At 45.5% G+C, this 17063-nt stretch overlaps 1 protein-coding gene across 1 annotated transcript in view; it reads right to left on the bottom strand.

Annotated features, from left to right (window-relative positions):
• The window catches only part of LOC115479653 (oxysterol-binding protein 2-like), a 378141-nt gene that overhangs the window by 152966 nt on the left and 208112 nt on the right, over window positions 1–17063 (bottom strand). Inside the window, exons 7-8 of the mRNA XM_030217714.1 lie at window positions 9629–9704; window positions 2222–2229 (exon numbers count right to left, since the gene is read on the bottom strand). Coding sequence (XP_030073574.1) covers window positions 2222–2229; window positions 9629–9704 — 84 coding nt within the window. The remainder of the gene's footprint in view (window positions 1–2221; window positions 2230–9628; window positions 9705–17063) is intronic.

The raw sequence follows: 17063 nt of genomic DNA, 5'->3' as shown, positions 1-17063 counted from the left end.
TCCCCAAGTAAGGGATTGAATGGCTTTGCTGTGCGGTGGACTGTGGTTGAATATGAAGATACAGAGAATGCGGCTATGAAACACAATTGCTCTGCTGAATTTTCACATTTGGCAGCTTTGTCCAGCAGTTCATGATATTCTAGGTCCTCTGTTAACCTCTGTAGCATGGAGAGTGGCTCATTAAAATTTACCTAATGTTAACATTAACAGAAAGAAAAAACACAAAAAACATATTCAGGGTTAGTTCTTAAATGCTGCATATTTGTGCTGGAAACACAAAAACCTATTGACACCAGTGGCTCAGGCCCACCCAACAGTAGCACACATTTAGCGGTAGCTGGTGGGGATCCCAAGCTCCACCAGCTGAAGACTTCCTCCTGATGGTAATGAAAACGCTACTCTCCACGATACCGGCACCTGCTCAGTTTTCAGCGCATTCCTGCTGCAGACCGCCAAGGTGGAAAGAAGCGTTTTCCCACCAGCTGAGATATTTTTTTGGTGGTGGTGAGGGGGGGGGGGGGGGGGGGGGGGCAGGGAAGAACACTTGGTGCCCACCCAAAATCTGTTTTCTGGCTACGCCCCTGACACACTTCTGTTTTATTTTAAAAATCATATTTGGAGATCCAAGATTAGCGATGGCATGTCACCTTTCGAAACTCTGTGTCACCTCTTTGAAAAGTTACTGCTAAAGGGAAGCACAAAGGAAAGCATCAGGACTTTCCTTTCTCAGCTGGTGGTGCCTGTAGTGGCTGGTCCCATGGATTCTTTGTGATGTGAGAAGAATCCGGCTCAGGCAGGGTCTGCGGTAGAAGCATGCAATCATCTATTGGGAGGGGATCACTCTGGGCCTGGACCCAAGAGCGATCCTTCCACAGCTGCAGGTACAAAATTCCCTGGTAATGTTAGCCTGTGCGCTGCTGCAGCTGGGAAGAGGGCTTCAAACTTCAGTCCAGTCAGGAGTGGAGGGATGGTGGAGAGAGAGTCTTATCACAGATTGCACCAGAGTGGAGCAGAGGTGTAATCTGATGCTCACTTTGTTTTCAGACAGAGAAAAGCTACTTAAATTGTTTTTTCAAGAATCTTCAAAAGCTATTTACAAATTTTAATATTTCAGTGTTTCCTGATGTGGTGCGAAACTACTGCCAACTCCAGACTTCGCTCCTTCTGTCTCGCTGCACCTTACACCTGGAATAGACTTCCTGAGCCCCTACGTCTTGCCCCATCCTTGACCATCTTTAAATCTAGATTGAAAGCCCACCTCTTTAACATTGCTTTTGACTTGTAACCACTCGCCCCACCTGCCCTCCTCGCCTCTGTCCTCTACACATTAATTGATTTGCTTGCTTTATTTTTTGTCTATTAGATTGTAAGCTCTTCGAGCAGGGACTGTCTTTCTTCTATGTTTGTGCAGCGCTGCGTACGCTTTGTAGCGCTATAGAAATGCTAAATAGTAGTAGTAGTTGTTGCATCCATGGGACCATGAGCAGGGGCGTAGCCAGACCTCGCCAGGAGGGGGGGCCAGAGCCCGAGGTGGGGGGGCACTGTTTAGCCGCCCCCCCCCGAGCCGCCGCCGGCGCCACCACCACCACATCGGACCCCCCCCGCCGGCCTGCCCACAATCCCCTTCAACCCCCCCTCCCGCCACCAACTCTCCCCCGCCGCCGCCCGCCCCGTTGCCGTAAATGATACCTTTTTTTGAAGAGAGACTTCCTTCCGTGCTCAAGTAGCGCCTTTCTTCAACGAAGTTCCGGCGATCAGCTGTTTCGACGCCGGCAGCGAAACAGCTGATCGCCGGAACTTCGTTGAAGAAAGGCGCTACTCGAGCTCGGAAGGAAGTCTCTCTTCAAAAAAAGGTATCATTTACGGCGACGGGGAGGCCGGCGACGGCGGGGGAGAGTTGGTGGCGGGAGGGGGGGGGGGGGGTTGAAGGGGATCATGGGGCAGGGGGCCAGGGCCAAATCTACGGGGGCCCGGGCCCCCTCAGGCCCCACGTAGCTATGCCACTGGTTCTGAGGTTGGGAGCAGTATTTTTCCTCAAGTTTCCCTGTATATGTAGTATCAATTTCAATCTGTTAAGTATGTTTTCTTTGAAGCTGCTCGTCTAAGAGAACATCTAGCTTTACCTGAGTGTTGAGCTCTGACTGAAGAATTGATTCTCTAGAGAGAACAGTATGTTTGATATCCTAATTTGAATGTTTCATAATTTTTCTTCTTTCTGAACTTGGAACTCTTGCAGACTTCTGGTATTTTAAGTTATATCTTGATGATTTTCTGTACGTTTGTTTACTTGATTACTAATTTGAAATTGTTAAAAATAAAATTAAAACAAATCAAATTAAGCTATGGGATAACATAGACTATAGCCTTCATTAAACCCCTACTTGACTGACTGTACACTTGTCCTTTAGATTGTAAGCTCTTTGAGCAGGGACTGTCCTTCTATGTTAAATTGTACAGCGCTGCGTAACCCTAGTAGCGCTTTAGAAATGCCAAGTAGTAGTAGTCTGCTGGGAATGTTAATAGATTATTATTATTATTATTTGGGCATTTATATAGTTCCCCAAACAGCATCACATGTAGGTGATGTCATCCAAGGAGCCCAGTGCACAAGCTGCCATGGTGCACTGTCACTTTAAAACTGAGTCACTGCTCCCATCGCTCATGCGCGTCTTCCTGCCCAACGCTTGAACGCCGGACCAGCAGTACAATACTAAAGCTAAGAACACAACTCCAAGGGGAGGAGGGAGGGATGTATGAATATATGCCTGATGTCCTTGGAGAACACCTGCTACAGATAACTTACTTTGCTTTCTCAGAGGACAAGCAGGCATGATAGTCTCATGTGGGACTTACTAGCTGCCAGGATCACAATATAATGATGACACCTGGAAACTATGTAGAAAGTGATCCTGACAGAAAAAAAAGGGCCAGAGGATGAAGCTGACTTTTAAGTAGTAAAAAGATTTTGCAGTACTGCTTGTCCAAACCAGCTATCTCGCCTAGAATGTTGCTTCAGACAGTAGTGAGCAGCGAAGGTGTGGATAGAAGACCATGTTGCCATCTTGCAAATTTCTTCAATGAAGGCAGAGCGGAAATGGGATACTGAAGTCGCCATGGCTTTTACATTGTGAGCAGTGACACGGCCATGAAGGGTCAAGCCTAGCCTGAGCACATGTGTAGGAGATACAGTCAGCCAACTAAGTAGAGAGAGTACGTTTGGAGGTGGGAATCCTTAATCTGTTAGGGTTGAAGGATACAAAAAGCTGGGAAGACTTCCTATGAGGTTTTGTACACTCCAGATAATACACTAGAGCACATCTGCAGTCTAAGGTATGTAGTGCTGCATCTCCAGAATAAGAGAGTGGATTAGGGAAGAAGACAGGAAGTACAATGGACAGATTAAGGTGGAACTCCAATACCACTTTAGGGAGGAAGTTTGAGTGGATTCGAAGAACCCTATCATGGTAGAACCTGGCATAAGGAGGGTCTGCCACCAGGGCTTTAAGTTTGCTTACTCTTCTGGCAGAAGTTAAGTGCCATTAAGAACAATACTTTATACGTGAAGAACTTCAGGGAACAGGAATGGAGAGGTTCAAATGGAGATTTCATGAGAGCTGTGAGGATGACATTGAGATCCCACACCACTGGAGGTGGTTTGATAGGTTTGATATGACAGAAATGTTTCAAGAATCTAACAGTCAAGGGATTAATGGAAATTGGCTTATCAACCTTAGGATAAAAAGTGCTAATGGAACTCAGGTGTACTCTGACTGAGTTAGTTTTGAGGCTAGAATCATAAAGATGGAGGAAGTACTCCATAAGGGTAGAGAGAGATCACCTAGCAGGGTTGAGTGCTCTGGCTACACACCAGAAGCCCCCTCTTTCCTGCCCGTAGCGGTGCTGCTAGCTGCCCTGCTGCATCGTGTGCGAGTCCGGCTCTCAGCATTTCAAAATGGCCGCCGAGAGTTGAAGTCTCGCGAGGCTGCTTCAACTCTCGGTGGCCATTTTGAAACGCCGAGAGCCGGACTCACACAGGATGCAGCAGGGCAGCTAGCAGCAGCGCTCTGGGCACGAAAGCGGGAGCTCTTTCTTTCCTGCCCCGAGTGAACAGGTACCTCTAGACTACCAGGGATAGTGGCGTAAGGGGAGGGGAGGTGACAGGTGGGAGGGAAGGTGATGGGTGGAAGAGGGGGCGGGGCGGTAGATTTAAAAGGGCGGTGCGATGGCGCGAAAGGGGCGGGGTGATGGGCACGTCCTCGGCTGCTGCGATTCATTGGAAGGGGAGGAGTAGGGAAACTGCGTTCTTTTGCGTTGTTGTCTAAGTGTTCCGCCCTCGACGTCATCACGTGTGACGGGAGGGCGGGGGCATGAAGACATGGTGAGTGTTGTGGCTTCACCACCATGAACTTACGAACCGGTGTCCAGAGTGCCTGCAGTGACGTCAGTGTCCTCAGAACGTTGAGGGTGCGTTTTATTATAGTAGATGGTACATTTATCATTTTATACTTAGATATATTATTTTTTGTTCAGGCTTGAAATAAATACATTTTGTGGTCTATTTTTAATCCTAATTTTGTAGATAACGAAATATCCATTTTCAGTAATTAATCAAATTTCTCTTAGATTTACTGTATGTAGTGGAAGTTGGAGTTGGAATGAGGGTCGGACAGTAGAAAACTGGAGGAGCTAGAGTGAAAGGTTTGGTGTACTGACTGCACAGCCCGGCACTTACAGGGGGATTCTGTAACAGGTGCCCACTCCAGGGGCTGCTTCTTGCACCTATTTGAAACCTATCCTATAAAGAGAAGTAAGTGCGATCACTTACACCACCCTATAGCCGGTGTAAATGCCTGTGCCTAGACGAGCATAAATGATGGCAATCTATAATAGATGTACATACCTGTGCACTCTGCCCTTGCGCACACCTGCTGGCAAAGAACAAAGCCATCTCATGCCGAGTACTCTTCCCTTAGGCAGTATTCGATAAGTGGCTAATTACCTGCACAGATGATGCACCTTCCTACCACTCCTTATAGAATTAGCCGCTTAGTGCAGACGTTAATAAGACCCTCCCCCATACACATGCAAGGATCTCTCACACACAAGTATACAATGCTTACGTACGGGCATAGGGATCTTGGAAAGTTCTTTTCCAATACAATTTTTCATAATACTCCAGAGGTTAAGGCTGTAGTTTGGTTTGTCTGGGATTCGGGTTCGTCTTCTTTTCTTAGGCTGGACCTCCCTGTTTGGTAAGTCACTGTAGCCTGTCTGTGGACTATAAAATACCTGGGGAAAAAAGACATCCAATTACATGATGAGAACAGAGTAAAAAGCTAGAGCAAAACACATTGGGATCAATGGCATCTCTAGAAAGAAGTACTGGAAAAGGGATAAAATGAGGGGGGGGGGGGAGGGAATTTCTAAACATCATGTCTATCAAATCACAGAGCTCCCATCCCCTTGGTTTAAATTAGTTACAAAAAGTAATGTAGAAAAGAAATTCCAACCAGGGGTGTAGCCAGCAGTTCATTTCTTTTTGTGTGTATGTGGGGGAGGGGGTCCAGAAAGCTACGCATTTCCTCTCTGCTCCCCCTCTCCCCCGCCACATTAAAATCATATTTTTGCTGGCAGGGATGCCCAAGTCCCGCCAGCCAAAGAGGTTTGCTGCCTGATCTGCCCCCAGTGCTTCCTTAGCAGTGAGGAAGTCTGTGGCATGCTTTCCAGCTGACATCGGCACTTCTGCACATGCTCAGTTCATGTGGCGTCAGCGGCTGGAAAGCACACCACTGACTTCATCGCTCCTGAGGCAACACTGGAGACAGTTTGGGCAGCAGAGCTCTTTGGTTGGCAGGGCCTGGGCATGAAGGGGCCTATGCCTAAAGTGCCCCCCCCCCCCCCCATGGCTATGCCACTGGTTCCAACAGAAATGTATTTATTCATAGATTCTAAGCAGAAATACATACAACATTAAAAATCCACAGTATAGAAACATACTTCATATAAAAGTACAAAAAAGGAGACAGCTAAACAACTTACAAGGCCTGACACAAAATCAGTACATTAACATAAGATACTCTTCCCTAAGCCTCAAGACCATATGCATGAATGAAGAGCTCATATTTAAGCCGCAATACCTTAAACGAAATCCTCTAACAGACAACTAGCGCAATTCAATCAAAGCAGGGGGAACATGTTGGAATTGCAAAACACCCATAATTAGACAACCACCAACCAGTTTCAGCTACTCAGTAAAACTGCTATTATAATTATCTGATGGCATCATTCAATGAATTCTTCTACACGGAACAGAATCTCACATCCTCTGCACTTCACAGTTCTGTAACACACATTCTATATTCATTAACACTGGAGCTAATACATTTCACTTTATAATTAACAACACAAAAATAATGATGTCACTCTGGAATAACAGCAGTGGTGTAGCTACAGGTGGGCCTGGGTGGGCTGAGGCCCACCCAAAATTGTGGCTCTCTTGCTGTGGCTGGTGGGAATCCTCAAACCCCTCAGCTAAAGATTTCCTCTCATCAGCCAGCCAGTGCTCTTCCAAACGGCAGCTAGCAACACACACCAGCCCCTCTGCACATGCTCAATTTTCACTAGGCGGAAGCACTGAGCATGTACCAACTACTGGCAGCGGTGTCAGCTCAAGTCAAGTGCTGCCAGCTTCTGTTTGGAAGAGCACTGGCTGCCAAAGGAGGAGGAAATCTTCAGCTGGTGCAGTCTGGAGATCCCCACCAGCTCAGGAATTTAATATTTTGTGCTTAAAGATAGGGGGAGAGCAGAGTGGAGGGGGGGGGGGGCCAGGAGGGGTTGAATTCTGTGCTCATCCATGTTAGGCTCAGGCCCACCCAAAATTGGCTGTCTGGCTACACCCCTGAATAACAGTCGTGTTCTATTGACATTTTGCAAAGTAAATCAACAGTTTCCAACAATTCCACCAGACTAATTTACCCACACCAGGTTGATTTCATTGAAACCCTTACATTTCTACTGATTTTGCAAAGTAACACAGAGCCTTGCAAAAAAGACATTATACCAAAACCCCAGCCCTGTTTTGAGCTACCACCAAAGCAGAGCTTAGGGGTGAGCTAATTGTGTTTGCTGCCAGTCAGAGAAAGTTGATGGCACCTGATATGTTAGCACTGGGAACACAATTGTGGAAATATATGTGGATACTTATTCAGTTTCTTAGAGTGACCTTGAAGAATGCCCTTAATACCACTCTAGCTATTTCAACTAAGGTGGCCATGCTCTATTCTAAGTATCAGATGTAAATGCCAATAGGCCAAATAGAATGCTGGCTAATCTAACAAAACCCTGGATGGGCCCCACATATATTTTAGCCTTGAGGGATGGGGGCAGTAAGATAGTGAATTACTGTAGATATATTATTATTATTTATTGCATTTGTATCCCACATGTTTAATGTGAGCAAGTGCAAGGTGATGCATGTGGGAAAAAAGAACCCGAATTATAGCTACGTCATGCAAGGTTCCACGTTAGGAGTTACGGACCAAGAAAGGAATCTGGGTGTTGTCGTTGATAACACGCTGAAACCTTCTGCTCAGTGTGCTGCTGCGGCTAGGAAAGCGAATAGAATGTTGGGTATTATTAGGAAAGGTATGGAAAACAGGTGTGAGGATGTTATAATGCCGTTGTATCGCTCCATGGTGCGACCGCACCTTGAGTATTGTGTTCAATTCTGGTCGCCGCATCTCAAGAAAGATATAGTAGAATTGGAAAAGGTGCAGCGAAGGGCGACTAAAATGATAGCGGGGATGGGACGACTTCCCTATGAAGAAAGACTAAGGAGGCTAGGGCTATTCAGCTTGGAGAAGAGATGGCTGAGGGGAGACATGATAGAGGTATATAAAATAATGAGTGGAGTGGAACAGGTGGATGTGAAGCATCTGTTCACGCTTTCCAAAAATACTAGGACTAGGGGGCATGCGATGAAACTACAGTATAGTAAATTTAAAACAAATCGGAGAAAATTTTTCTTCACCCAACGTGTAATTAAACTCTGGAATTCGTTGCCGGAGAAAGTGGTGAAGGCGGTTAGCTTAGCAGAGTTTAAAAAGGGGTTGGACGGTTTCCTAAAGGACAAGTCCATAAACCGCTACTAAACGGACTTGGAAAAATCCAAAATTCCAGGAATAACATGTATAGAATGTTTGTACGTTTGGGAAGCTTGCCAGGTGCCCTTGGCCTGGATTGGCCGCTGTCGTGGACAGGATGCTGGGCTCGATGGACCCTTGGTCTTTTCCCAGTATGGCATTACTTATGTACTTATGTACTTATCCCACTTCTTTGCAGGCTCAATGTGTCTTACAATTCATCATGGATACTGGAAATAGAAGAGAATATACCTTTGGTTTTACAGAGGGTTTTGGGTTACATGGTGGTGAAATACATGGTAGTGTTAAAAGTCCACAAGCAACTATTAAGATGGACTTGGGGAAAATTCACTGCTTATTTCTAGGATAAGCAGCATAAATGTATTGTACTGTTTTGGGATCTTGTAATCTGGATTGTCCATTGTTGGAAACAGGATGCTGGGCTTGATGGACCTTTGGTTAAGTGCCGGGCGTTTACAGACAATATTATAATGGTAGTTGCTGACCCAATGGAGTCCCTATTGATGATTCTGGAAGTCTTTGCAGCATTTCTGGTTTTTTTCTGGCCTGAAACAATGTTTCTAAGTTGTAGGATGGGGTCATATTGGACCCAATGTTTATGACTGGGAAGAGTGCTTCTGATGTTATAGTGGGTGACCATCTGGTTTTCAGTGTTCACTGGATGTAGTGGCTCAATACTAAGACACATGTGGAAAGGGTTTATTCAAATGTGAAGGATCTGCAGAATCGGAAAGAAGTAGGGAGATTGTGGACGCCTGTCAAAGTGCCTTGTTCAGACAAATGGTGATGGAACCCACGGGGGAAGTGTCGATGCTGGATTTAGTGCTCACAAATGGAGGAAGTGTTTCCAATATCCAAGTGAGTGCCTACCTATGTAATAGTGATCATCACACCATATGGTTTGATATAAGGGCGAAGGCGGAGTGCAGACGCACAAAACTCAAAGTACTGGATTTCAGACATACTGATTTTGATAAAATGGGGGAATACCTGAAGAAGGAGCCGTTGGCGTGGGAAGGCATAGGAGATGTGGAAAAACAGTGGTCCAAGCTAAAGGCTGCTATAACTATTATATTCCACAGAACCAGTATATAGCACTACAGATTCATGTACATCATTGCACTGGACCCTGCCTCCCTTCCTTTGTACTAGCCTTTATCTTTGCAGTAAAGGCATACTTAATCTCTGTACATTACTAATTGTATCTGATATCCTGGAATGACAATGTCATAACAAAACTCTGTAAGCCACATTGAGCCTGCAAATAGGTGGGAAAATGTGGGATAAAAATGCAATAAATAAATAAACTGCTTACACTCGGTCAACCCGTGGGAGGAGCTTGACGATCAGACTCCCGCGGGAGCAGCATCCAGTTGCTGAAAGAAGTAGCCTAAGTTTTCATTTCCTTGAAATTCCTTATTAGTGGAATTGGCCTTCCATAATCCCATTCATTCACTATTACATACAATACTCACACTGTTCTGCAGAGTCCAGTCTTCAGCATGACCCCCACTAGCGCCACTCAAGTTACTTCCAGAACGTCTGCAGAAAGAGAGAGTGAGAGAACATGGCTACTAGTGTTAAAAAGAATGCATACAGTGTCGAGGAGAATTCACCTAAAGACTCAGATACGAGTTATGATGTATTTATTAGGATTTGTGAACATTACATCTTTTACTGGACTTTTTTGCCTAGGAAGCAAATGCTATCTCTGCATGTCTTTATAGAAGACTAGTAAAAAAAGCCCCGTTTCTGATGCAAATGAAACGGGGGCTAGCAAGGTTTTCTTCTGTGTGCATGTGGGAGTGTGTGTGTCCCTGCCCTCTGCCCTCTCTCCCTTCCCCTGTGCTGTCTGTCCTCTCTGTCCCTTCCCCCCTCGGAGTTCAGTCCTTCAGTATTAAGTTTCCTGCTGTGCTGTGTTTATGTTACCGAGATAGTGAGGGCTTCTGCCCTCTCTCCCCTCCCCCCTCTGAGTCCTTCACTGTTACAGAGAGAGCGATTTGATTTCGTGCTTTGCTGTGTTTTCCTTCACTGTTTGTGTTACAGAGAGAGCGAGGGCAGGGCAGACACTCATGGGGAAACCGGATATCTCTCCCCCTTCACACTTCCGGCTGGAGGCTTCATTTAGAACGTTGGTGGTGCCTTTTATATAGAGAGATTTTTGTGAACTACTACTACTACTACTACTACTTAACATTTCTAGAGCGCTACTAGGGTTATGCAGCGCTGTACAATTTAACAAAGAGAGACAGTCCCTGCTCAAAGAGCTTACAATCTAATAGACAAGTGAACGGTCGGTCCGATCGGGGCAGTCAAATTGGGGCAGTCTGGATTCACTGAACAGTAAGGGTTAGGTGCCGAACGCAGCATTGAAGAGGTGGGCTTTAAGCAAAGACTTGAAGATGGGCAGGGAGGGGGCTTGGCGTAAGGGTTCAGGAAGGTTGTTCCAAGCATAGGGTGAGGCGAGGCAGAATGAGCGGAGCCTGGAGTTGGCGGTGGTGGAGAAGGGTACTGAGAGGAGGGATTTATCCTGTGAACGGAGGTTACGGGCGGGAACGTAAGGGGAGATGAGGGTAGAGAGGTAGTGAGGGGCAGCAGACTGAGTGCATTTGTAGGTAAGAAGGAGAAGCTTGAATTGAATGCGGTATCTGATCGGAAGCCAGTGAAGTGACCTGAGGAGAGGGGTGATATGAGTATATCGGTTCTGGCGGAATATGAGACGTGCAGCAGAGTTCTGAACAGACTGAAGGGGGGATAGATGGCTAAGTGGGAGGCCGGTGAGGAGTAAGTTGCAGTAGTCCAGGCGAGAGGTAATGAGAGCGTGGACGAGAGTTCGGGTGGTGTGTTCAGAGAGGAAAGGGCGAATTTTGCTGATGTTAAAGAGGAAGAAGCGACAGGTCTTGGCTATCTGCTGGATATGCGCAGAGAAGGAAAGAGAGGAGTCAAAGATGACTCCGAGGTTGCGGGCAGATGAGACGGGGAGGATGAGGGTGTTATCAACTGAGATAGAAAGTGGAGGAAGAGGAGAAGTGGGTTTTGGTGGAAAGACGATAAGCTCGGTCTTGGACATGTTCAGTTTCAGGTGGCGGTTGGACATCCAGGCAGCAATGTCGGATAAGCAGGCCGATACCTTTGCCTGGGTCTCCGCGGTGATGTCTGGTGTGGAGAGATACAGTTGGGTGTCATCAGCATAGAGATGATACTGGAAACCATGAGATGAGATCAGGGAGCCCAGGGAAGAGGTGTAGATTGAGAAGAGAAGGGGTCCAAGGACCGATCCCTGGGGAACACCAACAGATAAGGGGATGGGGGTGGAGGAAGATCCATGAGAGTGAACTTTGAAGGTGCGGTGGGAGAGATAGGAGGAGAACCAGGAGAGGACAGAGCCCTGGAACCCAAATGAGGACAGTGTGGCAAGAAGTAAGTCATGATTGACAGTGTCAAAAGCAGCGGATAGATCCAGGAGGATGAGGATGGAGTAGTGGCCTCTGGATTTGGCAAGGAACAGGTCATTACAGACTTTAGAAAGTGCTGTTTCTGTCGAGTGAAGAGGGCGAAAACCGGATTGAAGCGGATCAAGGATGGCATGAGAGGAGAGAAAATCAAGGCAGCGGCTGTGGACTGCGCGCTCAAGTGTCTTGGAGAGGAAGGGTAGGAGGGAGATGGGGCGGTAGTTGGAGGGACAGGTAGGGTCTAGTGATGGTTTTTTGAGGAGTGGCGTGACTACAGCATGCTTGAAGGTGTCGGGGACAGTTGCAGTGGAGAGAGAGAGGTTGAGGATATGACAGATGGAGGGGGTGATAGTAGGAGAGATGGTGTTAAGTAAGTTGGTGGGGATGGGATCAGAGGAACAAGTGGTGCATTTTGAGGAGGAAAGAAGGCGGGCGGTTTCCTCCTCGGAGATATCAGGAAAGGAGGAGAAAGAGGTCTGGGTTGGTTGGTTGAGGGAGAGGGTTGAAGGGTGAAGAGGAGGAGGTGGCTTGGTAGTGAACTCAAGGTTGATCTTTTGCACCTTGTCGCGGAAGTAGTCAGCCAGTGATTGAGGAGAGAGTGACGGGGGGGTGGGAGCGGAGGGCACTTTGAGGAGGGAGTTAAGGGTGGCGAAGAGACGACGAGGGTTAGAGCTGAGAGAATTAGTCAATTGGGTGTAATAGTCCTGTTTGGCAAGGAATAGTGAGGACTGGAAGGAGGATAGCATGAATTTGTAGTGAAGGAAATCTGAATGGGTGCGAGATTTCCTCCAGAGGCGTTCAGCAGATCGGGCGCAGGAGCGAAGGTAACGGATGCAAGGGGTCAGCCAGGGCTGGGGATTAGTACGCCTTGTGGGACGGGAGGTGGATGGTGCAAGGGTGTCCAGAGCAGAGGAGAGAGTGGCATTGTAAGCGGAGACAGCCTCGTCAACAGACTCGGAGGACATGATGGAGGGGAGGAGATTAGAAATACTAGATGATAAGGTGGGAGGGTCAATAATCTGGAGATTCCTGGAAGTAGTGGTTAATGTTGGGCGGGGCTGAGGGGGAGGGTGAAGAAGTGTGAAGGTGTATACCGTAATGTATACCGTAATCCTTTCATGTGATCGCATGAAATAGCAATAACAACCAGCTACAACATACCCCCTTCCCTTTCATCCACCCCTAAGTGGTAAGCACTGTTATTCATTTTCAATAGACCTTATGTCTGTCGGTACAGCTGAATAAACAAAATCGCTAATGCACATTTCCTAAACAGAATGTATTTGATACAACCCTTTTAGATATATGTTATGATTTAAAAATTACACACTTGGCTTTATGTGCAAGAACAGTATATATGGATTCAAAACCTCCAAAAATCTATCAAAGGTCGAAGCATGATATTGCATCACTCTTTTTAATTCCATTTCCTTTAAACCTTGGAGATGAATCCTCCATTGCCTTATGGCAGGTTTCTTATTTAATATTTTGTGCCATTAAAGAAGCTTTTCTTATCAGCTGTTTATTTGATTGAATTACAGTTTAGGTAGATGAAAAAGCCTCAGAAAGACACAGCTTAGCCTAAAAGACCACTGTACACCAAGTCACATTTTGCATGTAAGCATACACTTTACTCCAAAACCACTGTATACTGGGGAAAGATCAAAAGCCATGGAGAAATGATCAAGGTGAATGTATTACATTACAGCTTCCTCCTATTTGCTTTATAAGTATTTCCATGTAACTTCCTTGCATATCCCCTAGTCTTTGTACTTTTGGAACGAGTAAAAAAAATGATTTACTTCTGCTCGTTGTACACCACTTGGGATTTTTTAGACCTTAATCATATCTCCCTTTATCCGTCTCCTTCCAAGCTGAAGAGCCTTAACCGCTTTAGCCTTTCCTCATATGAGAGGAGTTCCATCCCCTTTAGCATTTTGATTGCTCTTCTTTGAGCCTTTTCTTGGAAGGATCTGTAATATAGTGGAGGTTTCAGAGGGAGTAGACATGAGATCAGCAAATTTCAGTGATAGAGGACTCAGTGAATGTGCAGTTCACTGCCTCATACAACAGTGGTGAAACTGGAAGCCAAAATCCCAAAACTGATGACCTAGAGGACAGGTCAAGACAGGTGCACCAATGTATGGGCACGATGATGTCAGGTTACCCTAGTATTCTATAATGGAATCTGGGACCTTAGATGCTGTTATAAAACAGGCTCTCAATGTGCAATCATTGGGATGCTTAAAATGTGGTGCCCACGTATGGAACTGTTCTTTATTTAGAATTAGAATCTTTATTTATACACCGCCTTGATCTTGAGGATTAGAAACATTCCTTCTGAACATCTACTATAACTGCTACAGTTGGGGCAGGATCAAGAGAATCAAGATAAAAGACCTTCAGTATCTAAAACAGGAAGATTTTTATGGTTCATTCTGTAAACATTTGAAAACTTTTTTATTCCAAGAATATTTAATTTTAATATCATATACATAACTTTTATTTTATTTCAATTGTTTTTCTGCAATTATGATTATTTAATTGTATACCTGAGTATACTGCTTTGGACCCATTGAGGAATTTATAGGTATATCAAGTATGAGTATTAGATTAGATCTGACTCCCTTATGCCACTAAAAATGCTCAAAAAAGTGAGAGTGGCATCCTAAATACTTTGCAAGCCTGAGCCCCTTCCAAGTGAGGAGACAGAAGACAGCACTGGATTCCAGGGAGTGGATTCTTCTCAAGGGATACCAAAAAAGAGGCACATCAAAAATTATATATCCTCTAAAAAGTGGACACTAAGTCCTGAAATGCCACAGGTCTTGGCACAAGGATCCATGTAGCAGTTGGCAGTTGCTTCATGGCTTAATCTGTTGGCACAGAGATCTCAGCAGCTTCCAACTAATGAGGTATTCACACTGAAAGACCTGGTGCAGAAGTTACATGCTATTTCAAGAGGGAACTCTGTGCAGAGACTGGTACACGGGAGGGCCTACTCTGAGACAAAAGCAGCGTACTAGGACAATGTCTTCTCATGTACTCATTCCAGAAGCAAATAACTCCTTACTCTAGCTGGGCATTACTCCTCAGTGCAAGCAACTTCTGGAGGTGACAGATCTAAACTGTCGGTCGAAACAGATGAGGACCCTATTTAACTAAACCTGCCAGATGACTATTTCATAAATGGGATCAAAACCCTTGTTTACTGTCAGGTTTATTATCTGAACATTCTTAGGGATATTCACCAACTGGAGGAGAAGAGTCTACAGAATTACTCAGACCCATTGTCTACATTGTCCAGAAACATCTCGGTACAGAAGGACCTCACATATCTAAAATTTATACAGAAAATGTCCAGAGAAGTTTCCTTTTTCCTCTGGGAGGAAAATCTACAACAAACGCCATGGGATCTGTTAAAAATTATAGATGCAGAGGAGACCACGTGATGCACTGACAGGCAGATGATCAAACCCCGGTGCTATTTTAGATAGCGCTCTGGAAATACCTCTCTTCCAATGTCGTAGTAGCACGGTGTTGCGCTATGGCATGATCAGAACTTAACGTATGCAGATATATGCAGCGGTGTAGCGGCGCTTCAGCGTAGTTAAATGAAGCTAAGTAGCTGGGATGCATGCACACTAATCAGACGCGCTAGGCTATGAACAGCACGCATGTGCGTAGGGCTGCTTGTCGTTCTGTGCCACTTGCAATGAGAGAAAACAATACGCTAGCAATCTTTAAAAAACAGCATTGTTTTAATTAAAATGAGATAAAAGTAAGCTCCTAATGAACATTCTAAAATATTCAGTACTTAAAATATCTCAGATTTGTCCAACTAAATGCAGCTTTAAAAAAAAACGTGCAAATAACTGTTTTCAGTTATATTCTCATAGTTAGAGTACAGTCTAAGAGGGGCACTAGTGAGCCATTTTTGTTGACCAGTGTTACAGGGGGATATGCGGAAAGAAAATTAACAACATAGTAACATACATAGTAACATAGTAGATGACGGCAGAAAAAGACCTGCACGGTCCATCCAGTCTGCCCAACAAGATAACTCATATTTGCTGCTTTTTGTGTATACCCTACTTTGATTTGTACCTGTGCTCTTCAGGGCACAGACCGTATAAGTCTGCCCAGCACTATCCCCGCCTCCCAACCACCGGCTCTGGCACAGACCGTATAAGTCTGCCCAGCACTATCCTCACCTCCCAACCACCAGCCCTGCCTCCCAACCACCGGCTCTGGCACAGACCGTACAAGTCTGTCCAGCACTATCCTCACCTCCCAACCACCGGCTCTGGCACAGACCGTACAAGTCTGTCCAGCACTATCCTCACCTCCCAACCACCAGCCCTGCCTCCCAACCACCGGCTCTGGCACAGACCGTACAAGTTCATATGTGTACATGGGAGAAGTGGAATGTGACAATTCACAACTGCCCCTGTCCCCACCTCTTTCCACAGATTACACAGACCCCTGGCCTGCCCCAACCCCTATTCCACAGTTCCACTTCCTTTTTGTCTACAAACCCTGTGAATTAAACAAATTCTGTATTATTTCAGAGACTCTGAGATTTACAAGCAGAAGCTATCTGGAAGTCCTAGGGAGATACACAAAGGTTCTAGATAGGTTTCAGTTTCCAAATACACGTAAGCCTTTGCAGAACAGCCTAAACTGCTCTATAATGCGCATCACAGCTTCCCTCACTTTATTTACAACCTGTAACAGTACTTGTCCTTCAGATCGGAAATGCACTCTCTGGCTGATCCGTCCAGGCATTATCATAACCAAGGCATACTCTTAGGTGTTAGCTAAGTGAATTTCTATTCTCAGTGACACAAGGGCGTCTGCACCAGGGCGGTGAAAGTTTGCTTCATAGGAGCCAACATTTCAAATGATTGTGAGGGTTAACTCAATACAGGTTACCCCTTCTGGGATGCGTTGTGAGAGTAGGTATAATAGCAAGGGGTTCTGGTGAAGGGGGTGGGGGGTTACACAGACGCTACATACTAAGTAGCAAACACGTGAGCCTGGGTAGATGATTTAAAATTAGATATTCCAAAAGGGGGATTCCATGAGTCAGCATAGAGAGGACCTGCACACTGTCCCAGGGTAGGAAGCTTATGCTCTAATATTCTTATGCTTTAGGCAACACATATGCTATTTATTTTACAAGATTCAAATAATGGTTATGATATAGGCTTTTAATAAGGGACTTTCTTATACTGGCTTGAAGAAGTTTGAGCTTGAAGGAGCTGGACATTTACCCCATGTTATGCAAAGAATGGATGGTGCAATACAAAGTTTGCAGCAGGTTTAGCCCAAAGTTCCTTTTCTTCTTTGACTGTGTCCCTGATTCCTAAGTCTATAAAATACACTAGCTATGTGGTAACACAAAAGAAAATAAATGTCCACAAAGCACTGTCTCATTTATCCAGTC

Source organism: Microcaecilia unicolor, chromosome 11 (genome assembly GCF_901765095.1).
Source record: "Microcaecilia unicolor chromosome 11, aMicUni1.1, whole genome shotgun sequence".
Taxonomy (NCBI): domain Eukaryota; kingdom Metazoa; phylum Chordata; class Amphibia; order Gymnophiona; family Siphonopidae; genus Microcaecilia; species Microcaecilia unicolor.
This window is presented reverse-complemented; position numbering and strand designations above follow the sequence as displayed.